Source organism: Protopterus annectens, chromosome 17.part0, assembly GCF_019279795.1.
Source record: "Protopterus annectens isolate FY-2018-M chromosome 17.part0, PAN1.0, whole genome shotgun sequence".
Classification (NCBI taxonomy): Eukaryota; Metazoa; Chordata; order Ceratodontiformes; family Protopteridae; genus Protopterus; species Protopterus annectens.
Window position 1 is genome coordinate 349,240,409 of NC_056751.1, and position 25,048 is coordinate 349,265,456.

A 25,048-nucleotide genomic window follows, 5' to 3' on the forward strand; every position below is an offset into this window, starting at 1 on the left:
GCTAGAAAGTTCCAGAATGGGCCTTAAGTCTCCCATTTTCTTTGTCACCAAAAAAAACCTGGAGTAGAAGCCCGATCTGGACTGATCTGGAGGGATCGTTTCGATGACTCGTTTTACCAGCAGCTTGAAAATTTCCTGTGCTGCTGCCTCCCTTTGCATGGGTGGAACATCCAGGAGGTGTCTAGGAGATATGGGGTAACCCACAAAGGGGATAGAATATCCTCTGGATATGATTTGAAGCACCCAGCAGTCCATTTTTATGGACTCCCATGCCACTGGGTGCAGGGACAATCATTCCCCAACTGCCTCCAGAGTAGAGCAGTCCGGCAACCCCTCAGGGTTGTTGCCTGGGTCTGTCTGAGAATGGTTCTCGAGACCCAAAGTTCCGCGGACCCCCTCTGCCTCTGGGCCGGCATCCATTCTGTCCCCCTCTGGCTCTAGGGGAAGAAGAGCCCCAAGCTTCCCGGGAATACTGAGACTTCTGGAACCACATCCTTTTTTGCCCTCTCTGGTTCAGAGAAAAAGACCTTTGAGGGTTAGAGAAGCGGATTCCGATGGCAGACAGTGTCTTCCTGTCCTTCTCATTCTGGACTAGTGTCTTCTTGACCGTCTTACCGAAGAGTGTAGCACCATCATAGGGTGCATTGGCAAAGGATGCCTTAAAGGGTTTGAAAAATTGACACAGTCTGAGCCAGGCATTACGCCTCATGGATACACTGGACCCAGCCACCCTAGCCGCTCCTTCCATAGCATGGGAAAGGAGTCGCATGGATGTATTTGAAACCGCTTTGAGAGTGGCCATTTTTGCAGAGAATGAAGCCTTGGCCTCCTGCGACATGGACTTGGTGGGAGACTCCACCAGCTCCTTTACTAGGTCGCGTTGGAGTGTAGTAACATTGGCCAAGTAGTTCAGCGCCCTGATCAAAAAGGTAGCTGAAGCATACACCCGCTTCCCTAGGCGGTCCATCATCCATGACTCCTGGCCAGGAGGGTGGAACGAGGAACTCTCCCGAGCAAGTCCCTTCTTAGTGGCTGCTGCTACTACCATGGCGTCCACAGGGGAGCCCTTATTCCAGGATGCCCTGTCAATGGGGGGGCTTAGAATTTTATTGGGTCGCCTGGGGATAGGCTCCATGGTGTCTGGTTCCTTCTATGTCCGTGAGGTGACCAAATCCACTAAATGATCTGCGGGAGGGGACAGCCAGGAAGTAGATGGGCCCATGCCGAAAGCCTGCAGGAACACAGACTCATCAGAAAGAGGGCTTGGGGGCAGACCAACCTCCCTGCTGGTGCAGGATCTCCATGATGTCTCCAAAGGCGACATCATCGGGACGTGATCTTGGGGAACCCTCTCCATCATCTAAGTCTGTGTCCTCAGTGAGGGACTTGGGGGAGTCCAAGTGCCTCCTGTTGCACGTGTGCTTGCAAGGCACATCTCTGGTGGGGCTCTCCGGGGGGCACTCGCAAGCCATCTCTTCCTCGGGGAGAACTATCTGGGGCTCTTCCAGCATGAGCTGTCCCTCTGGTAAGACAATGGGTACCATAGACAGAGCCGAGGGGGGGGTCTGGGAGGAGTCCAAGGGGGCAGTCAGGGGTCTTGATCCAATGGAGAGGACCCTTTCTACCACATCGAACGCCAAAGGAGAGCAGACCTCCTGGGCAGCTTATAAAGAGGCCGGTCTGCCCGGGTCCGACATGAGAATCGGAGCTGGGCCCGAGGTGGATGGAGCTCCGAGGGAGGGGACCTGGCCCAACAAAGTCTGAGCCAATGGAAAAGGTTCCACTCCCTCAGATCCAACACCCAAGCTCCATCTCCGAGAGCGGCTCAGATCCGAACTGGTCGGATCTGAAATGCTCCAGGCAGCTGTCAGTGTTGAGGAAACAAGTACCGTCGACGCTGACCCCCTGACCAAGGCCAACCTTGGATCTGAGTACTCCAAACCCGAAGGTCGGATCTGAGAAGGAGAAATGGGTTGATAGAAAGGAAGGAAGCGAGCTCCCCCTTCCAGAGGGAGGGGGGGGGCTGGCAAGACCTCCATCTGGATCTGTGTATGGATAAAGCGCCTCATCATCTTATCCAGATCCATATCCGATAAGGAGTGGGTTGACCATGACGAGGCCACAGACTCTGACCTGGCAGGTTGGGAAACCGAGGCCTGAAAGACTGGACGTGCCTTCTCTGGCTCCGGGGAGAACCTCGGAGATTGGAGCCGAGGGGAGTCATGGATTTGTGCTGACTTGCTTGGAGAAGTGAGGTCCGGGAACCTCTTCTTTTTTCCTTCATCTTCGACTCTCTCTCCCCTTCTCTACCTCTCCTCTGCTCTGCTACCACAGGCTTAGATGCAGGAGTTTGAGACCCAGCCTGGGAGGGAGGAGAGACCAGAGAAGGAGAGGAGGGAGAGGCAGTCACAGTAGCCGCTGTGACTGAAGCTGAAGACGAGGAAAGAGAGTCGGTAGGAGGAAGAAGACCTTTGAGGGCCAACTTGGCCTTTCTATCCTTTAAAGCTCGGGGGTTGAACCCCGCACAAATGGGGCAATCCACACTAAGGTGGGCCACACCGCACAACACACAAATAGTGTGGCCATCTGTTGGGGAGAGCTTATGGCTACACTCTGTGCAGTGCTTAAACACAAGCTTTTCAGTCATCCTAAGAGAAGAAAGAAAGCCTTAGAAAAAGACAGGCAAATACTTTCTTGAACTTAAATAAACACACACACACACACACACACACACACACACACACACACACTAGTCTATAGACAACTCTAAGGGGGGGTGGGCACCACAGAACAAACTACTCTATCTACCTAACCAGACTAACACTCAACACCAAAGTGGTGGGAGGGGACAAGGGGTACCTAAACTAATCTAGACTGACCAAAACAAATTGAAAGTTTTCAGCTTACAGTAGTTAAATAACCCACTGCTAGCTGGAGCTCAGAAGACACGATGTATAAGCAAATCGTGTCAAACGAGATCTGGGGATGGAAGGCAGTGGAGGTGTATTATGGGTAAGGGGAGGAGTCTGGAGCTCGGAGCTGATGCTAATAATATTTGCCGTCTCGGATCCGATATGAATCCGTATTCCCATGGGTTGAAAACCAAATGAAGTAAACTACTTCAAATCTACAACTATATATTTGTGTACATATGAATTATATTTAGTTGATCTAAAATCAAAATGTCTAAAAGCTTTTGATACTACAAGCTGTTATTGAAAACTTGGAATATGCCCTTTCCTAAGCAGTGTATGATCTCAGAGTTTGTATGTATAATTTGCAGGGGATGGGGGTGGCATGGGGAGGCTTCTTGCTACCCTGTGTGAAATATGTTTTATTTTTCAATGCTGTAGGTTTAGATATTTTGAGTCTTAAATATTTTGAATGTTAGATACTATAACATAATAAACCTGTATATATATTATTCCCATTTCTTTGCAACAAACTTTTTCTGCAGGTTATTTATACCCACACACCTGTCAATATCTATGTTTATATAGCCTAATTGATAAGGAAAAATAGTGCTACTCACTTTGTTGGTCACATTGCATTGCCAAAGTGCTTATCAACACTGAAAAATATTAGCCCTGCGCTTATGAGAAAAGAAACACTGCTTCTCTACTTTCATACAACCAGAATGCATTGCAAGTACATTTTTGTGCAGAGATCATAGAAATATCACATAAAATATGTACACTTCCAGTTGTAAAAGTGCATTAATACCAGATAAACTTATCACAGACACTACGTACAAAGTACGAATGAACAAGTATGTCCACAACATCACAAATAGTATGTTGGTGCCTTTGCACACTGCACACAGCAGCCAACTTCACTAAGGAGTTTTATTCTCACTTAGACAAATGTATTGGTCTAGTAATCCTAGCTAGAGCCAAATGCAATAGAAATTTAATAACAAATGCCCTGGTGATCAACTAACATAAAAATACTTTATATCAAGAAAAAAAAACTCCTTAACCTGTACAGTAAGGTGAGAACTCAGAATGAGGATAGTATAAACATTTTACCAAGAAAATGAAAAGTGCTGCAAGGAAAAGTAAACTAATTCTAGAACGGATATTAGCTTCTGAAGCAAAGGACCACTACAAATCATTCTTCAGCTGTGTTGAAAACAAGGATTAATGCTCAGCATTGCTCCGAACTTCTCCTTAATGAGAACCCATACTCTGACCCAGATTTTATCGCAGGTATACTTGTAAACAAGTTTTCTGCAAACTTCACTAACGGGACACTTATTTCAACACCACTCATAGTAGATTCCCATATCCTTCAATCATTACTAATGAACACATTCTTAAGGTGTTACCAAAACCAAAATACTTCCTCTGTCTGTCCTGGTAACATGTCTGGGTGATTAACAGAGTCAAACAGGCTCTTGATGAACCTCTTCTTAAAATGTTTAACCCAATCTAGCCACAAGCTATGTATCCGAATTATGCTGCACTGCTCTGGTGATGTCTGTCCACAGGGTAGCCCTACCATTGACCCTGGGATTCGCAGAACAATCAGCTTTAGAAGTCTGATCTGCAAAGCTACAGATCATCTTAACCAATATCATTATTTATGATATTAAAAATGTTGTTAAACTTGACCCCAACAGTATAGCTTCATCAAAGGGAGGTCACTTCTTTTAAATCTTAGTTTATTTGAGAGGGTTACACAAGCTGTCAACACTGGTCATGCTGTTTATACACCTTATCTTGATCTGGCCAAAACATTTGATACTATACTTTATGCAGGAATTCAAAGGAAACTATCATCCTTAAACCTAGATCTTTACATGCTAAGGTGGATTGCCAGTTGGCTGAAAGACTGAACATGCATAGTTTGTGTGGAAGGTACCTTTTCAGGTAGTACTAAGGTAACCATTGGAGTCTGTCGGGGGGGGGGGGGGGGTTGTGCTGGGTCCTTTCCTGTTTGGCATTATTTATCTGATCTCAACAATGATAACCAGGACCTCTGGTTATAATTAACCAAATTTGCAGACTGCTGTAAACTGGTTGCAATGGATAAAACCCCTTCAGATGTCTACACTCTACAGAAGGAACTTACCTTAGTTAATACCTGATGTATGGAAAATGGGCTTAAACTGAATGCTACAAAGTGTACAGTTGTTTCTTTCAGGAAATAGAAGTTACCCACAACGTACAGTGCAGGTAACACACTTAAAAAATGAAAAGTTAGTCAGGGATCTGGACACATAGGTTCGCAGTTCCTCCTGCTTTTATCATCATTTGGCAACTGTTGTCAAGAAATACTTTTGTTTAGCACAACCATTAGACAAACTATTTTGTCTAAATCCAAATATGTTACTCAACATTCTCCTACATTCAGTACCGATCAGACCCATTAATAGAGTATAATATTTTATCAGTACGCATCTCACACAACATCTCAACAAACTCAAAAAGTCCCTGAGGTTCCCAACAAAAACAGTGTGTGGTCTTGAGCCTTTTTATCAGGAGGAACTAAATCTCCTGTCCCTATACTGTGTCTTGTGGACTTCTCAGGGGTGGTCATACATGTCAACCTCTTAGAGCAAGAAATCTGGACAAAGCCACAAATAATTGTGGGACAAAGGCCCAAAAATAATCCTCATAAAGAATTCTCTTACAAACTTAGAAAGTTGATAGAATAACAGGTTTTGCATTAGCATGGATTTTCTGAAGGATATTAAGTTTGAAAATCAAATGTCTGCCATTATTTCTGACTTCAGTCCTCAGTGATTTGCCAGAAAACTAGCTACAAGTTTATGAAAAATGAACCAAAAATATGAGTCAAAAATCTAGACAGTTGAGAGCTATGGGGATGATCTGTGCTTCTCTTTCATTGCATTTTGATATCTGGTGGTCCTTGATTTTCTATATCTCTGTAAGACAAACAACAGAGTTAACACAACTACCAGAGACCCAAACCTTCATCACTAAACAGAACTCAATGGAGAAAGAGCTTTGTCTCCCAGCATCTCCCCTTTCTTTGGAATAAAACTTCCTCTGCAGGTTAAACAGTGTGGTTCTATATAACTGGGTGCATTTTCTCAACTGTATCCCATGACAAGTGGCGTTTTCCTCCTTGAGAAAGGAGGTTAAACATGAGAATAGGTATTGGTAAGGTATACAGTGGTCATTAGACTAATATAGCCTTGAAACGCTTATGAATTCTATGTATGAGTGCATGTGTCCGTATATGTATGTATATCTGTGAGTGTATATATGTGTATATATATATATATATATATATATATATATATATATAAAATCATACAATATATATATATATATATATATATATATATATATGTGTGTGTGTGTGTGTGTGTGTGTGAGAGAGAGATTATATTTCACTATATCACAGAATCAGTAAACTAGCATGCTCTACATCAACCACAAATGGTCAAAGCAAGTAACAAGAGTAGGTTGACTATCACAGAAGACAATCCATTGATGCTGTAGAGCATAGCAGGACACTGATGACAGTTCTGGGTCATACTGGGAGACTGGTACACAGGAATGGGTAGTGAGCTGCACACATTTTGTATATTATTTGAAATGAGTGGCCCAGTCCCATCTACCAGTCATCCTAGTTGAGTATGCATTGTTGTATAGCTTGCTTTGTAGAAATGCATAATCTGATATTGTTAATCCTCATTCATTCCTTACGCATGGGTATCAGTTCCGACCTCGGAACCGAGCCGGCCATTTTCCAAGCTCATGTCAGCTTCAAGCTCTCGAACAAAACTCTTACCCACAATCCCCCTCTCCCTGTTACCTCAGATTTCATTTGCCGCATTGCCATTCGGTCGTGCCAAGCTGCTTCTCTTGAGCGAAGTACAGTTATTGGTTGTTTAATAGTCTTTCATATTACTTTTCTGTCAGAAAAGTTTCTATTTCGTTGTCTCTTACCCTATCACATCTAGCGTACATATTTTCTTCTGGTTTTTCTGCTCTTTTCTCTACCCTTTTACCACAAGGTATTCTCTCTTTACCATCGTTGGTAATCCTTCCCTTTATTCTCATACCTTCGTGTATTCTTTTGTACCATTGCTGGTACCCTTTTCTGTTAATTAATTTGCTGTCATGGCAGATAAGAAAGGTAGTCCGGGGTTTAAGCGGTATTCTGATTGTGGACACAAACTACCTACTTCTGATGCACACTCTTTGTGCGTTTATTGTTTGGGGGCGTCCCACTTGTCTGTTGACCTGCCCTGTACTATCTGTGAAAACTTTTCTAATAGAACTTTGTTGGAAAGGAAAAACAAGCTGTTGCTGAAGGGACTTCTTAAAACTCCCTTTTCAGAGGCTGTTTCTGGGTTGGTGGTCTCAACCCCTCCTAGAGCCATAAGAAAATCTTGGATGTTCCTACCAAGGCTAAATCTTTGCCTTCATCCCCGGCTGGGGACTCCCACCAACCAAAACCTAAAAAGGCTAAAGTTTCGGCTCCAGAGCTCACTCAGTCAGCCCCAGTGCTTTCGGTGCCTAGATCTTTGGCTCCATTAGTGATCTTGGCTCCGTCTTCTCCTGCAGCCTTCACTATATCAGCACCGAGGGGCTCCTCGGTTCAGACTATTACCACTGTATCAGCACCAACCGTTCAATCAGTGCAGACCTTGACCACGTCTGTTCCGACATCGTCCTTGAAACCGACGCCTTTATTGATGACTCCAGTTTTGTTGGTTCCAGCTTCAGTACCGACAACCACTTTGGCACCGATCCCTGTGTCGGTGCAGACCATGACCTCGACACTGATGACTTCTTCGGTGCAGACACCCGTAGTCCAGTCTCTCTCAGCACCGTTGTCCTCGGTGCGGACTGGTGAGATGGGCACCGAGTTTGCCTCTTCTGTGGACAGGCCTGTTTCTCCCTCAGTCTCTGTGAGGTCCAGTAGAAGCCTCTCCGAACACGATGTGTTGTGTCTTGTGGATCAGCTGCTCTTGGCCAGAGGTATCCCATGCCTCAGGAACTATCCTTCCTTGGAAGGTGATCACCCATCTCCAAAGACCCTTTCTTATTCTCCTCCTTCATTGCCTTTGAAGTCCATGGATATAGCACAGTCTTCCCCTTCTGCAGTCTCCTTTATGGATCTCACTAAGGAACCGCAGTTGCCTTCGTGACAGGAAAGTTTTGCTATGACCCAGGATGTCAGTTGTGATAGGCATAGTTTGCTGCTCCACAGCCATCCAGGGACTCCAGGTCAGCAGGATGAGCCACTTAGGGGAGGGGTGAGCCCTGTCCTAGACATTCACTCCTCTTCAGGTGGACCAGCCTTCCAACTGAAGGAGAAGGCTTTTGCTGCTGCTGGCAATACTGGACTGTCTATCCCTCCGCCCTCCTCTGGTACACTGGTTTCACAAGTCACACCTAGTGGACACCGGGTGCAAGGGCCTCAGGACATATTCCCACAGGAATCCCATTTTCCGCTGTCTTCTCCAACTTCTCCCGCTGAGGATGTCCACCGGAAAAGTTTGTGTAAGAGGAAGCACATGGACTCCACAGAGGCGTCCTTCACTGAAGACACAGATTTTGATGAGAGGGAAGGATACCCCCGGTCACCCTCTGTGGTAAACTTTGGTGATATCCTCGAAATCCTGAAACAGAGAGGTGACTGGCAGTCCTCTAATCCGACCTCTGAAGAATCTGTGTTCCTGCAGGCCTTTTGCGCACAGCCCCCTACCTCCAGGTTTACCCCACCTGCCGATGACCATGTCCGGCTTATCGTGCAGCTTGCTTGGAAGGCTCTTGATACCATCAAAGCTATTTCCTGGAGGTCAGACAAGATTTTGTCCCCTCCTGCTTCGGATCCCCATTGGTCAAAAGGTCTTCCTGTGGATGCTTTGGTGGTAGCAGCCGCAACAAAAAAGGATCTGGCAGAAGAAAAAAGCCAGAGTGTCCATCCGCCTAACAAAGAGTCCCAGGCCCTGGACAGGATAGGGAAGCACACCTTTGCATCAGCGACCTTTACTATCAAGTCCCTGAATTATATGGCACACCGTACCAGACTTCAAAGGATCTGATTTCTGAGCTCTCTGAAACATTGGCTGGTGCCATGTCTGATGAGGTCCGTGACAAAGTGGCCTCTCAGCTGGCCACCATTGAATCAATATCTAACTCCTCTATGCGACTGATATCTCGCGTATCAGAAGGAGCAGCTAGAGCAGCAGGTTCAGCTGCGGTCTTGAGATGACACGCCTGGATGCGCTTGTGCAATTTCGCGGATCCCTTTAAGGCTTCCTTTTTTAATGCTCCCATTGAGGCCTCCACGTTGTTTGGGCTTAAAGTTAAAAGCACACTGGCCAGATGTGAACAGGACGGTAAGACCCTTTCTGCCATAGGTGTCTGTTATTCTTCCCCTCAACGTGCTTTCTCCCGAAACCAAAAGAATGGGAAGATATGGTTCAAGAAATCTCAGGGTCCTTTCCATGACACACAGGCCGAGTTCTCCCCTAGAGGCAGAGGGGGAAACTCACAGGGAAGACGTTCCTTTCGGGGCAGAGGGGGTCCGTGTAACCAGGGTTCCAGGGATTCTTTCCTTGGTCAATCCTACCAGCGCTCCTGAAGAGCGGCCCAACTCCTTTCCTCTAGAAGTGGTTGGGGGACGTTTCTCCTTGTACCCTTCTGCCTGGCTAACCATCGCCACCGATTTTTGGTTACAAAGGATTATAACCAGAGGTTATCATAACCCTTCAATCTTTAATCCTGCCCCTTCAAAAAACCTTCTCGACGTTCCACCCAGTCAAAGGGAAGAAGCAGCACTAGAGATAGAAAAGCTGCTAAGAAAGAGAGTCATCCAAATAGTCCCTCCAGACCAGATAGGATCCAGATTCTACTCAAGACTATTTTTGGTGCCAAAGAAAACTGGGGACTGGAGACCAATTTTGGATCTCAGTGTATTGAACAAATTTGTGAGAGTACAAAAATTCCAGATGGTCACAATATAGTCTATCCTCCCGCTTTTGGAAAAAGACGATTGGATGTGCTCGATAGATCTTCAAGATGCGTACTACCACATAAAAGTGAACAGGCCATCAAGAAGATTTCTGCGCTTCTGTGCAGGAGCCAGTCAGTACCAGTTCAGAGTACTGCCCTTCGGACTCTCTACAGCCCCCAGAGTGTTCACAAAGTGCATGGCAGTTGTCACAGCTCACTTGCAACTTCAAGGATTCCAGGTGTTTCCATACCTAGACGACTGGCTCATTTCCACCCCCACCAGACATCTACTGGAAGAAGCCCTGGCATACTCTTTCCTCGCTGCTCAAAGGCTAGACATAACCATAAATTGGCAAAAATCCAATCTCACCCCATCTCAGTCGATAGAATTCATAGGGGTTATCTTGAACACAAAGAACTGCAGGGCTGCTATTCCAGAGCACAGAATTTTAAGGATAAAGCAACAACTAATTCCAATCCTTTCAAGGGAGAAATCCACAGCTCACTCGGTTCTACAACCGTTGGGTTCCATGGCAGCTTCCATCACCATTGTTCTCCTGGCCAGGTTTCACATGAGGCTTCTACAATGGCTACTGCTCACCCAATGGTATCCTTTTCAGCATCCTCTTTCAGCCATGATTCGAGTAACCCATGGGTGCAAACAAGATTTAAATTGGTGGATGACACACAATCTGTCACAATGGTCTCACCCCCTCTCCCCCCAGCAACCAAAGGCCACAGTGACCACGGACGCCTCCCTGATGGGGTGGGGGGCTATGTTAGGGACAGACAGTCCAAGGCACTTGGTCCAAACTGGAGGCCCATCTGCATACAAATGTTCTAGAGCTGAGGGCGGTGCTTCTGGCGTTGCAAGCATTCCATCTCCTGCTGCCGTCTGGGACAATTGTGATTCAATCAGACAACATGGCTGTGGTCTGGTACATCAACAAGCAAGGTGGAACCAAACTGTACCCCCTTTGTTGAGAGGCCATTAGGATATGGCAATGGGTGATGGCTACCAACCGTTTTCTTCTAGCAACACACTTTCCCGGGAGTTCCAGTGTGATAGCAGACAGACTCAGCAGGTGCATTCTTCAACCTCACGAGTGGTCCCTGAATCCCTTTATAGTGGCAGAGATCTTCCACCGCTGGGGCCGTCCTTGCTGCGACCTCATTGCGTCTCTGACCAACTACAAATGCAGCAACTACTTCACCCCGATTCTCCCTCTAGGACAGTGACCCAGGGACGCTCTAGTCAAAGATTGGCCCTCTGGTCTTCTTTACGCATTCCCACCCTTTCCCTAATTCCCCAGTTTCTGAAGAAAGCATAGCACCATATTGGCCTCGACAGATTTGGTTCCCCTTCATTTGGCCTCACCTACTAGATCGACCATGGACTCTCTATCCAACCCCGGAGTTGATCTCACATCCACAGAACCTGATTCATCCCAACTTGAACAGCCTGAAGCTTATGGCTTGGCTACTCCAATTCCCTTGATTGCCAGGCAGAATGATCTTTCTTTACCAGTACGTGATATTCTCATTGCATCTCATAAGTCTTCCACTAGAATTACTTATCTGAGCAAGTGGAAAAGATTTACCTGTTGGCTGAAAGATAAACAAGTAGATCCCTTCTCAGCACCAGTGTCGATAATACTAGACTATCTGGCCGACCTTTTTCAATCGGGTCTATCGGCCTCTACCATTAGAGTCAATTTCTCTGCAATTTCTAATTTTCATGAGGGTGTCCAAGATTCCTCTCTTATGTCCCACAAATTGTGCAAGACCTTCATAAAAGGTGTGAATCATCTGAAGCCACCTTTTAGAGAACCTATTCAACCATGGGATTTATCATTAGTTCTACAAGCTCTGACAATGCCACCTTTCGAACCAGTCTCTTCTTGCAACCTCAAGTATTTGTCATGGAAAACCTTGTTTTTGGTCGCCATTACTTCTACCAGACGTATTTCTGAGCTTCAAGCTTTATGTATCAAGAGTCCATACTTGATTTTTCATAGAGATAGAGTGTCTCTGAGAACTAATCCATCATTTCTGCCTAAAGTGATCTCTGAAATGTCCATTAATCAAGCCATTGAATTGCCAGTTTTCTTTCTCAATCATTCAAACAGAGGAGAGTATTGCCTACACACCCTAGATATCCACAAGCAAATCCGTTTTTACTTAAACAGGACTAGGCCCTTTCGTAAATCTGACCAGTTATTTTTGATTTTTCTGGACCTAGATTAGGATCTGCTGTTGCTAAGGTCACATTAGCTAGATGGTTGAAGGACTGTGTGATCTTCATTTATACACAACACAATATCTCATTGCCTAATACCATGAAAGCCCATTCAACAATGGTGGCAACTTCTGCTGCCTTCCATGCCAGAGTTTCCTTACATGACATCTGTGCAGCTGCAACTTGGGCTATGCCTCATATCTTCATCAATCATTACAAATTGGATTTGGCCTCCAGGGGAAGAGCATCTTTCGTTTCTGTGGTGCTCAGGAATGTCCTTCCATGAGAGCCTCCCAGGAATAGAGGTAGCTGCGGACTCTGTCCCATGCGTAAGGAATGAATGAGGATTAACAATATCAGATAAAGAAGTTATGTCTTACCATAACGTTCCATCTGTATTGTTGATCCTCATTCAAGTCATTACGACCCTCCCTCCTTCCCCTCCTGTGGTTTCTAGTGGATCTCACCATCCGGTTCTCTTAGGTTATTTGACCAGAGGTAGCCTCTACCGTCTTTGACTTGCAAACTCAATCTGAGGTAACAGGGAGAGGGGGATTGTGGGTAAGAGTTTAGCTCGAGAGTTTGAAGCTGACGCGAGCTTGGAAAATGGCCAGCTCGGTTCCGAGGTCGGAACCGATACCCATGCATAATGACTGAACAAGGATTAACACTACAGATGGAACGTTATGGTAAGACATAACTTCTTTTTGCAGCACTAATATGGCCTTATGCACTGTCTGTTCTTTTCCCTCCACCCATACAGTTTATAAACAGGATCATGTCACTGCTTCATGGCTGTAACCCCTTCCTTCCTGAGTCTTGTTTCAAGGAATGCTTATTTGCAGGTCACACAGTATGACAAGCTCTGAATCCTTTTCTTCAAGTCCCATTTCAAGTACCCATGGTTTGTTGCTATGCTGTGTACAACTGATATATCAAGTCACACTGATAGTGCTCTCAGCACTGATGAGATCCAGGATGTTCACATTGCTATGCTGTGCACTAATGATTTGTCCAGTCACATTGTGATTGCTCACAGCACTGCTGAGATACAGAATCCACACTTTGCTGTGCTGTGCTGTGTACCCATGTCATGCTCATCTACCTTGCTGAAGCAGTCGCTGTGTAACAGTCCTTCGTGTAGCACAAGCTGCTATCCTGTGTGCCCTGTCACATGATGTTTGCACTGCATTTTTTTTTTAATTTTATTTTACATTTGTTTACTAGTTTAGTGCATTGTTCACAAATGACCATTTACAAGGACACCCCAGGTGAAATAATTTACAAAGAAAAAAAGTGGAACAGAAAGGCAGTATTCTGTATGTATCAAAATGTAACATCAAGTAACAATATGTAACAAAAACTGCACATCAGCAATTAATAGATGAAGCAACAATTATGAGAAAACATTTTAAATTTTGCAGTTTTATATTATTATATTTCAGGTTTGCATCATAGTGGAAATGTTGTAGAATGAGAGTCAAGTAAGGAAGGATTGGGAGGAGGTGGAATTAAGAGGTGTTAGTAGTTGAGAAAGTGAAAGGGAGGTTGAGAAGCCCTTAGATGATGTGGCCTGCAGTGTGCAGCTGCCCAGCATGTTTAACATGGCTACAGTTTTCACTTAATTTATTACATTTTTTAGCTATATTGGTGCTTTAATATTTAGCAAGTAAGGAGTTGTATTAATCTGCAAAATCCATCTGGCCCAAGTATATTATATTGCAATGAATAAATTACATTATGAGGTTTAGTTCTTTCCAGCCACAAAATAAGCTGAAAAATGTAGAACTGTGATATTGACATGATCTTTTCAAATTCTACCTTGAGTTTCCTTTTGATTTTAGGTTTAATTCCTGCTACGCTTGATGAGTGGAAGTTTCTTCTACAACTTGCCCATAACTGTAACAGTGAGTCACATCACCATGAAGAACACAATGGTAGTGACACTGTTAATGGTAGCTTGGATTGTTCAAACTGTGTTTCTGTGGAAAATCTAGTTCTCTTGTTGGCCAAAATGATTGGCCCAGACAGTGCAATGATGCTTGTGCAGGACTGTGGCCTAACTACAGAGTTCACTGAAAGATTCACTGCTGTGTGCAATATATTAAAAATTGCTGAAAAAAGACAAAGGTAAGGCAGCATTCTCTTTGTTTACTCATGGAATGGAGTACTCCAAAATGCAGCAATAAGAATGCACTAATAATAAGTCCAGATATATTAATAGTTTCTCTTAAAGTTTAGGGTTGTCAACGTACTCATCATTCATTGACACATCACGCTAAAACCGTGAGTTATGTTGAACTTGAGACCATTGGACAGTTAAATAACTGGGGCATTTCACAGTGTTATATGCTTAACAATACCCATATGTGCATGCATAATTGCATAAATCCCCAGTGGTGTTTTTTCAAACTTTATTTTGAAGTCTGTCCACAGAGATATTGTCAGTAGAGTAACGTTTAAGTGTACTATACCATTCCATTTGTTTGAGAGGCATCAATTTCCTTTTGCTGTAGTTATACTGCCAGTACTACTACAGTTTCATCTGTACCGTAATATCTTCTGTTGCATATTTGCATGTTATGGTTGCATCTTAAAAGACAATTTTGCCCTTTACTTTATTTCATTTAATGTTATTTACTTGCAGATCACAATGGTCGACCTTATATAGGTGACAGCAAGATAACAAAAAGCAGCATATTAAAAAGCAATTGCAACTTGACTGATATGTAACAAATTCTAAGTTTCCTTTTAAAGATCATCTTAGAAGGTCTTGGAATACTAGTAACTGTGTAGAGGGCTGAATTCTGACTTTTACCTTAAAGTAAAAGAATATTCCAGACTCTTTGTGTGTGTGTGTGTGTGTGTGTGTGTGTGTGTGTGTGTGTGTGTGTGTACATGTCTCTTAGTACAAAAAAATAACATCTAAATGTATGCTTGTACTATTGTCTGGATAGTAATATACTAAATTATTTGATTCTTTTCTCCAAACCTAGTTGGTTGCAGTGTACAAAATGCATGTGGTAGGTAACTTTATTAATAAACCTAAGAATTGAGTGATGTATAACTTAGTTGTAGAAGATGGATAGCAGTAGCTTATTACTCAATAACTTCCTATTCTTGATTACATGCACTATAGAAGTTTGCTAACTGTTGGGATAATTGTACATCTTATTTTATCATTATGATCTTTAAATGTCAAGTGTTTAAATACACAAGGAACTTCTGAGTCTTTCAGTTTTTTTCTGAAAAGATTTCAAGCCTGCATAAACTAAAACACTGCTGATGATTCCCAGCTAGTTTTTCCCACCCACCTCTCCATCATTGATGAGTTTTTAAACCTGGTGACTTTAAGCTACACACCTGTACTGTAAATTGAGCTTAATAAGCACCTCCCTTTCTACACTGTTGTTGATATCCTGAATTATTTATTTGCCTTGCCTTGTGCTTATATTGAAAAAGTGCATTTTGTATCTCATTGTCTGTTTTACTGATTTCCTTGCTCTGAATTCATTATCTAGCTAGATGTTAGATAAAGTAGTGTATATTTACATTCTAGCAAGCACTTGTTTTTATGTCAAGAGGTCAATGGATTTTCCAGCTAGTGCACTGGGAGGTAGCCTGGTCTGTTTAGGTTGGGGAAACGCTTGAGATTTCTGCATGTAGTTTTATTGGCTGGAGGGCTTATTAATCAGCTTATCTTGTTTTGTACAGTTGAGTGTCTCTTGGCTCATTTATACAAAGCAAAACACTTTTATTGAATGATCACACTTTTATAAGCTGTTTAAAGTACACTGCTGTATCCGTACCTTTAAGTTTGTTTGTGGTAGCATTTCACTCCGGACACTCTTTTACTGTGCTTTTACAGTAGGAGAACTGGGATTATTCATCTAGTGGCAGTAGGTGTTTACCTGGGCTATCTGAGCTGGAGAGCACACAAAAGGGATTTGAAGTACTTTCTTGCACTTTTCTTATATACTGTGTCTGTAATTTAGCAGTTTCAAAAAAAATACCACTCGGAGCTTTAAGTAGTTAATTGTGCTGTATTACATTGTATCTGCTAGTTGTAGGGCTTTTGGAGGTAGTTTGTATTGTTTTGTTACACTTGGGCTGTAAACCAACTAGTCTACATTAAGAAGATATTTTTCTGCACCCTTGTGGTAGAACTGTGCTCATCTTACCTGCGAGTTGGTGATTGCTGGTGAAAGGCTTATTGTGTGCTTTCCGGATTGGTAGTTGTCTTAAAACTTTTCTCTTTGCTCATATTCAAGCCTCGAGTTGGTTAGCAGTGCCCTGTATAGACGGAAAAGCTTAGAAGCTCAGTTTTTCCCTAAACAGCTGTCAGTGAAACCCTTCCAAGCTTTTCTGCTACTCTAGGAGCAACTCAGTTGCGCAATGAGCAGTGTTGTGTTATTGATCAACCTTAGTGTACACAAAGTATAGGTCCCTCTTGTAGTCTCAGTGCTACCAGCTCAGTCCTGTCAAATTAACTCATTCTTTTCTTAACAAAACATACATTAATATCCTGCTACCATGGATGGGCAGTCTGCCATCATCTCTCTGGCCAGCCTGATAGACATGGGCATACTGACCCAATGTAGCAATTGTCTCATGTATACTGACAAACACTTACTCCTGAAAAATAAATACTTTATGTGAGAGATGTAGTTACACTATAAAATTGGAGGCAAGACTCTGACATAGCGACAAATCGAATACCAAACAGGTTGACAGCAAGCACACACACACACTCTTCCCACACTAAATAATGACATGACACACAACCTCCACATATTCAGAGGTGCTCACTAGTAACTTACCAAAACATCAGAGGCCTCCCAAATGGAAACCACTTACACACATGACAATGCAAAAAATAACCACAACACATAATAATACACACACACTAGTGCCTCAACAAATAAACCCATAAAGTGTAACTCCACAAAACCTAATATGTTGGTCATAGTTGACTCCATTGTGACATACGTGTAGAATAGTATGTGTGTGTTGTACCTTTAAGAAGTGTTTCCAAGGACAGCACGTGCATATAAATAGCAAGCACGTGCTAGCTTGAGTGCCATTTTGAGAGTGCAGCCAGAGAGTGAGCATGTATGAGTGTGATAGCTAGTTTGTTTTTAAGTTTATCTAAATTAGTTATTAAGCCTCAATTCTGATGTGTTTGTAGGTAATAAAGTTGCTTGAACTGAACCCACAGATGTTCACTTGTTTTATCCTGACCAGATGAGCAACATGGTGTCAGACCCGGGATTGCAGAGACTGCTTTTCAGAGCTCTGAGGTGCAGAGTTAATAGTGAAGGTAAACTAAGTGAACCAAGTGCAGAAAAGGGCCAGAAATGAACTAAAGTTAATGAAAACTTGCACAAACAATTTATTTATTAAAAAGATAAAACGGAGCATTACAAGGGTACAGAATGCATTATTAAGCAAGTGAGAGGCACACAAAGTTTATTAATTAAACAAAATTTTTAAGATTAAGATATTTGATAAAACAGTTATCAGAAAAGCACATAAGGGGATTAAATTACTTCAGAATTACAAAACAAGCATGTTTAGAGTAAATCAAGCACAAGAAAAGTATAATGGGCATGAAAAAAGATTAAAAGAGCAAAACAAATATAATAAAGGGCACATTAAGCATAAATAAAGCAAGGTGGCTGCATGTTTTTTGGCAAATTATTGTGTTATGGCATGAACTACTATTTCGCATTGACTGAAGCTATTCAGGGCATAACTAGAGTTATTCAGAGTACCTCAAAGTGTGTAAAAGTGCTTACAGTATGTTCTTATTACTGTGCATTTATTCTGAAGAGTTTATTTGTGTGCAAAGTGCAACTATTTCATAAAGTGCAGTCAAACCACAGCCATTTCGAAAAGTTTCTTGTGCTGGGTGTGTCTATTTGCAGAGTGTTCCTTGCACTGTACAGAGTTGTTTAGCAAAGTACAGCCATTTAGGGAAAGTTTCAGTGTGCTGTGTACTGTTTTTTTCACAAACTGAAGTTACTTCAAAATGTATTTTTATCCTGGAATTCTTCTGCCCAGTTTATTCACACAGTGCAGTGATAAGAGATGATATGATGTTAATTTTCATTCATTCCTTACTGTTGGGAATCGGTTTCATCCTCGGAACCAAGCCAACCTTTTACCAAGCTCATGCCAGCCCTAAACTCTTGAGCTACGATTTTACCCACAATGCCCTCTCACTGTTACCATAGATCTTGTTTGCCATGTTACCGTAAATCCGTGTTAAGCCCACCTCTTGATAAGCTAAGTGTTAACACTTATTTTATAAATGTTCCTTTTTCAAATTTCTTACCTTTTCCTGCCTTAATCCTTTCTGTTATCTTTATCGCACTTCCCACTTCAATCCTTCTCTTTCCTAAAATTCCCTTTTCCTCTTTTTACCCTTTGTGGTAATCTTCCTTACCATTGTTGGCAATCTCCTTTCGTACCTTATTAGGTATTCTCTGATATACCATCATTGGTGTTTTCCCTTCCTCTTAAAAACATTTCATCTTTAAAAAAAAAAAAGTTTGTTTTTTCCTGTTTTTGTGTGTGTGCATCCGTTATGTCGGAGAAAAAACAAGGCGCCACTGGTTTTAAGCAATGTGACCAATGTGGTCATAAATTACCATAGTCAGATACCCATGACCTATGCGTTTATTGTTTGGGTGTTCCACATCTCTCTGTCCAACCGCCTTGCGGGACCTGTAAGAACTTTTCTTTGAGAATTCTCAATGAGCACAGAAATAAGTTGATTTTAAAAGGCCTCCTCAAAACTCCCTTTTCAGAGGCCGTCTCTGGGATGGAGCGTTCATCCCCTCCTAGGAAACATCACAAAAAAAGATCCCATTCCATTCTGTCTCCCTCTGGAGACCAAAAGGAACCTAAGGCAAAGATACCAAAATTGACTGAACTTACCAAATTGGACCTGACAGTTCTATCTCCCTCAGCTCCAGCCTCGCCACCATCATCCTTGGCTATATCTATGATCTCTACCTTGACATTGAAGAGTATTGCTTCGGTGCCGACCTTAGTAGTCAATCTCGGTGCCATCATCATCGGTACAAGCACTCACTGCACCAACACTCTCACCACCATATTCTGCTTTGGAACAGTTGTTGGTTCCTCTCAAACCTAAATTGGATTTTTCAATACCTACTACCGCAGCCAGAACCAGGTAGTCACCTTTAATTAACCCTTTTCTGGGGCAGTAGTATAGCCCCTTTTTAAAAAGGACTGAATCACCATCACGAATGTTCATGCGTTCCACGAGGAGCCTTTCAGAATTGGAAGTAGTGTGCCTTGTCGATCAGCTGCTGACGGCCAGAGGGATCCCCACCCCAGCTAAGGTTACACTCCCTACTTGGGGGTAGTAATATTTCTCCACAGACTCCAGGTTATTCTCCTCCTTTAATTTTTGTGCAAGCTTTGAAGCCCCCTGATCCTACATCTTCTTCAGCACTCATTGCCTCGGCTCCACTGGTAGACCTCACCATGGTGTCGGAGCCGTCCCGTTGGCTTCCAGTGCATTCGGCACAGAGTCTCTCTCAGGATCATGGCTGTCCTGTCAGCACTGGAATTCATGGCTCAACACCGATTTGTTTCTATGTCACCGTCCATGGTTCCGAGAGTCTTCTCGGCATGCAGCCCTCCTAAGACGCCTTGCCTGGTGACTGGCTCGTCGGACCGGGGTGTGACCCCAGTTCCGAGCTACCATACCTCTTCGGGCGGGTCGGCTTTCCAGGCAGTGGAGAGGGCCCTTGCCTCAGTAGTTAAGCTTTTGGTGTCGGAGCCATTACCCCTCTCTCTGTCTGAGCCACAGCTGACACAAGCCACTGTCATGGGACACCAGGTACAAGAGCCTCAGGTCACCCTGCCCCATGGTGCTGCCTCTTTGGAGTCTTCCCCCAAAGGTCCCACTGAGGAAGTACACCATAAGAAATCATGCAAAAGGAAGCATGTAGACTCCCCTAAAGAGTCTTTAACCAAAGAAACAGATTACGATGAAGGGGAAGGGTCCCCACAGTCACCCCTTGATGAGGTCTCCTTTGGAGACATTCTAGAAGTACTGAAACAGAGGGGTGGCTGGAAGCCCTCCAACCCTTCCTCCGAGGAGTCCATGTTCCTGCAGATTGTTCGTGCCCAGCCCCCCCTACCTCCTGGGTAACTCCACCTGCAGACGAGCTTGTCCAGCTAGTCATGCAATGTGCTTGGAAAAGTCCTGACACCATTGACTCGATTCCATGGAGGCCAGACAAAATTTTATCACACCCCCCCCGAACAACACCCCCATTGGTCAAAGGGTCTTCCAGCAGACGTCATGGTGGTGGCGGCTGCTACCAGGAAAGAACTGGCCAAGGAGAGCCAGACTGTTCACCCACCTAACAAGGAGTCTTGGGTGGTGGACAGACTAGGGAAGCGAGTCTTTGCTTCATCAACCTTTGCAGTTATTTGGCAGACTTCACCAGGCTCCATTGAGACTTGATTACTGAACTCTCCGAAACCTTAGCAGGAGCTCTGTATGATGAGGTCCGTGATAAGGTTGCCTCACAACTAGCTACCCTGGAATCCATTTCCAACTCCTCCATGCATCTGATATCTCATGCCATGGAAGGAGCTGCCAGAGCAAGCGGGTTCAGGCATTGTCATGAGACATCATGCCTGGTTGCGCCTTTGAGATTTTGCGGACCCCTTTAAGTTCTCCTTCCTGAATGCTCCAATAGAAGCCTCTTCACTATTCGGCCCTAAAGTTAAGGACACGTTGGCCAGGTTCAAATGGGATGGCAAGACCCTTTCTGCTGTGGGTGTCCGTTTTCCTGCCCCTCAATGTTCCTACTCTAGAAACCAGAGGAGTGGAAAGATGTGGCACAAAAAAATCACAGGGTCCTTTTTGTGACGCATGTAGTGAGTATACCCCTAGAGGCAGAGGGGGTAACTCAAGTAGAAGACACCCCTTTAGGGGCAGGGGAGGTCTGTGTAACCAGGGCGCTAGAGATTCGCTCTCCGGACAGCCCTATCAGTGCTCCTGAAGAGCAGCCCGATTCCTTTCCTCTGGAACCAGTCAGGGGATGTTTCTCCTTGTACCATTCTGCCTGGCAAACAGTATCAACAGATGCATGGGTACAAGATTATCACCAGAGGATGTCACATCCTGTTCAATCTCTACCCCACCCCATCTTCCCGAATTCCTGATGTTCCACCCAGTCAAAGCAGCAGCTCTGCAGATTCAACAGCTGCTCCAAAAAAAAAGAGTCATCCAACCAGTCCTGCCACACCAAATAGGATTCGGATTTTACTCAAGATTCTTTTTAGTGCGAAAAAATACAAGGGACTGGAGACTGATCCTAGATCTCAGCATATTAAACAAATTTGTCAAGCAAGAGAAATTATGGATGCTCATGGTTCAGTCTATCCTCCCCTTACCGGAGAAAGACGATTGGATTGTCTCAATAGACCTTCAGGACACGTATTACATAAAAATGGACAAGCACTCCAGAATGTACCACTGCTTCCATCTAGGGGCCAATCATTTTCAATTCCGAGTGCTGCCGTTCGGACACTCTACAGCCCCCAGTGTGTTCACCAAGTGCATGGCAGTAGTAACAGCTCACTTGAGACTTCAAGGATTCTGAGTGTTTCCATACATGGATGATTGGCTCCTCACCACCCCCACCAAGCGTCTACTGGAAGAAACCCTTACATTTGCTCTGAAAATAGCACAACACCTGGGAATATCAATAAATTGGAAGAAGTGCAAACTAACTCCATCCCAATCTCTAGAATTCATAAGTGTAGTCCTAGACACGAAAAATTGCCTAGCATCTTTACCAGATCACAGGCTCCAGAGGATAAGATTCCATGTTCGAATGATACTCTGTCAAGACCTATCCCCAGCCCGATCAATACTTCAACTTCTAGGTTCTATGGCAGCATTGATCACTATTGTACCTCTTGTGAGGTTCTACATGAGACTTCTTCAATGGTTACTGCTAACCCAGTGGTCCCCCTTGCAACACCTTTTGTCCTTCCAAATCCGAATAACTCAGAGATGCAAACAGGACATGATGTGGTGGATGAAGCCAGTCGGATGACAATGGTCTCACCAGCCCAGGGCCATGGTAACCATGGATGCTTCCTTGATGGGGTGGGGGGGCTATATCAGGGAACGACAGTCCAAGGCACCTGGTTAGTGACAGAGGCCCTATTGCATATCAATGTCCTGGAAATGAGGGTGGTGCTTCTAGCATTGCAAGCTTTTCATTACATCCTCCCATCTGGGACCATTGCAATTCAATCAGGCAACATGTCAGTGGTCTGGTACATCAACAAGCAAGGAGGAACCAAATCCTGCCCTCTTTGTCGAGAAACCATGAGAATTTGGCAATGGGCAATAGCCTCCAACAGCTTTCTGACAACAGCACACATTCTGGGGAGCTCCAGTGTGATTGCAGACAAGTTGAGCAGATGCATTCTTCAGCCTCATGAGTGGTCCCTCAACCCTCTGATGGCGGCGAAAATTTTCAGCCCCTGGGGCCAGCCATGGTGCGACCTATTTGCCTCCCTAATAAACCACAAATGCAGTTTTGCCCTAATCTTCCCACTGGGGGAGTCACCGAGGGACGCTCTGGTCCATGATTGGCCCTCGGGTCTTCTATGTACATTTCCCCCTCTTCCCCTCGTCTCGCAATTTTTGCAGAAAGCCCTTCGGTTGAGAAGCAGAGTAATTCTCATTGCCCCCATTGGCCTCAACAAGTTTGGTTCCCCTTTCTTTGGCCACACCTCCTGGATTAACCATGGATTCTAGATCCCTCCCTGGAGTTGATCTCACACCTACAAGGATTGATTCACCCAAACATTTCCAGTCTCAAGCTGACAGCTTGGTTCCTCCACTTTCAGTGATTGTCAGGCAGAGTAACCTCACTTTCCCAGTGTGTAATATTCTTATTGCATCTCATAAACCATCCACCAGAAGGACTTATCTCAGCAAATGGAAAAGATTCCTGTTCTGGATACAGAAAAGGAATTTAGACCCTTTTACAGCCCCTATTTTTGTGATTCTTGAATACCTAGCATACCTTCTTGATTCAGGAGCTGCAGCCTCAACTATTTAAGTACATGTGGCTGCCATTTCAAATTTTCATAATGGATTCCAATAATCTTCCCTTATGTCCCACAGACTCTGCAAGATGCCTTAAAGGGTGTTATCCATATTAGACCTTTCAGAGAACTAACAGAACCTTGAGATCTTTCGTTAGTACTGCAGTCTCTAACAGGACCTCCATTTGAACAGGCCTCTGATTGCTACCTAAAGTTCCTTTCTTGGAAATCACTGTTTTTAATAGCCATCATGTCAGCCAGATGCATATCAGAAATTCAAGCCGTGTGCATCAAACACCCCTACATAATTTTTTATAAAGACAGAGTATCACTTCAAACTAACCCATCTTTCTTGCCAAAAGTAATTTCAGAACTATCAATTAACCCACAGTATTTTTTCCTAACTACTCTAATAGAGGGGAGTATTGTCTTCACTCTTTAGACATGCATAGACAATTATGTTTTACGTAGACAGAAGAAAACCTTTTTGAAAAACAGACCAATTATTTGTAGCCTTTTCAGGATACAGATTAGGGTGTCCTGTCTCAAAAGTTACTTTAGCCAAATGGTTGAGAAATTGCATCATGTTCATTTATGACAAAAGTAATATCTCTCTGCCCCGTAGAGTCAGAGCCCATTCTACTGGATCAGTAGCCACCTCTGCGGCTTTTCATGCCAGAGCCTCCTTGAATGATATTTGTGCAGCCGCAACTTGGGCCAACCGTCATACCTCGTCGCTCATTACAAATTGGATTTGGCTTCCAGGGAAGAGCATCCTTCAGTTCAATGGTGCTCAGGAACATCCTTCCATAAGGGCCTCCCAGGAACAAAGGTAGCTGGGGACTCTATCCCAATGGTAAAGAATGAATGAAGATTAACAACATCAGATAAAGAAGTTATGTCTTACCATAACGTTGTATCTGTGTTGTTGATCTTCATTCATTCATTACTTCCCACCCTCCTTCTCCCTCCAAAGGCTCCTGGCGGATCGCATTGGGTCCTATGGCTGTTCAATAGGTTTATTCTGACCAGAGACTGTCTCTGCTTTACTGATATCTGGCAAACACGATCTGAGGTAACAGGGAGGAGGGCATTGTGGGTAAAATCTTACCTTGAGAGTTTATGGCTGGCGTGAGCTTGGTAAAAGGCTGGCTCAGTTCCGAGGACGGAACTGATTCCCAATGGTAATGAATGAATGAAGATCAACAACACAGATGGAACAGTATGGTAAGACATAACTTCTTTATTTCTTACAGTGCAGTGATTTCAAGAGTATTTGTGTGCCTGGGAGACTTGTTTTGCAAAGTTCAGTTATTCAGAGGCGTGTTGTGCTATTGGGCATAGTTGCAAGTATTGACATATGTATATGTGTGTGTGTTTGTGCATACTTGCAAAAGCCTTCACTGGTATGTGTTAATATGGCAGAGGCATTTTGCAGACCAGGTCCACATGTATTTGATCAGAATATTGCAGAGAATTGGAGAATATTTGAGCAAGAGTATGGTATTTTTATACAAGCAGCTTATTCTGACAAAGATGCACTCACCAGGGCATTCATTTTGCTAAACCTAGCTGGGTCAGAGGTCATTGAAAGATAGCATTCATTTGTGTATGCACCAGTGGTCTATGAAGGAGAAGGGGGAAACTGTCATATTGTTATAAAGGCTGAAGCAAGGGAAGACTGCAAGTGTTTGAAACGCAAATTCAGGGAAATGTGCAACACCCAGACAAATGTTATATTAAA

At 43.8% G+C, this 25,048-nt stretch overlaps 1 protein-coding gene across 2 annotated transcripts in view; it reads left to right on the plus strand.

The window, feature by feature from the left end:
- Positions 1-25,048, plus strand: part of HPS5 (HPS5 biogenesis of lysosomal organelles complex 2 subunit 2) — a 1,422,788-nt gene that overhangs the window by 1,317,393 nt on the left and 80,347 nt on the right. For both annotated transcript variants that reach the window (XM_044059074.1, XM_044059075.1), the window contains exon 22: positions 14,028-14,313. In XM_044059074.1, the coding sequence (XP_043915009.1) occupies positions 14,028-14,313 (286 nt within the window). The remainder of the gene's footprint in view (positions 1-14,027; positions 14,314-25,048) is intronic.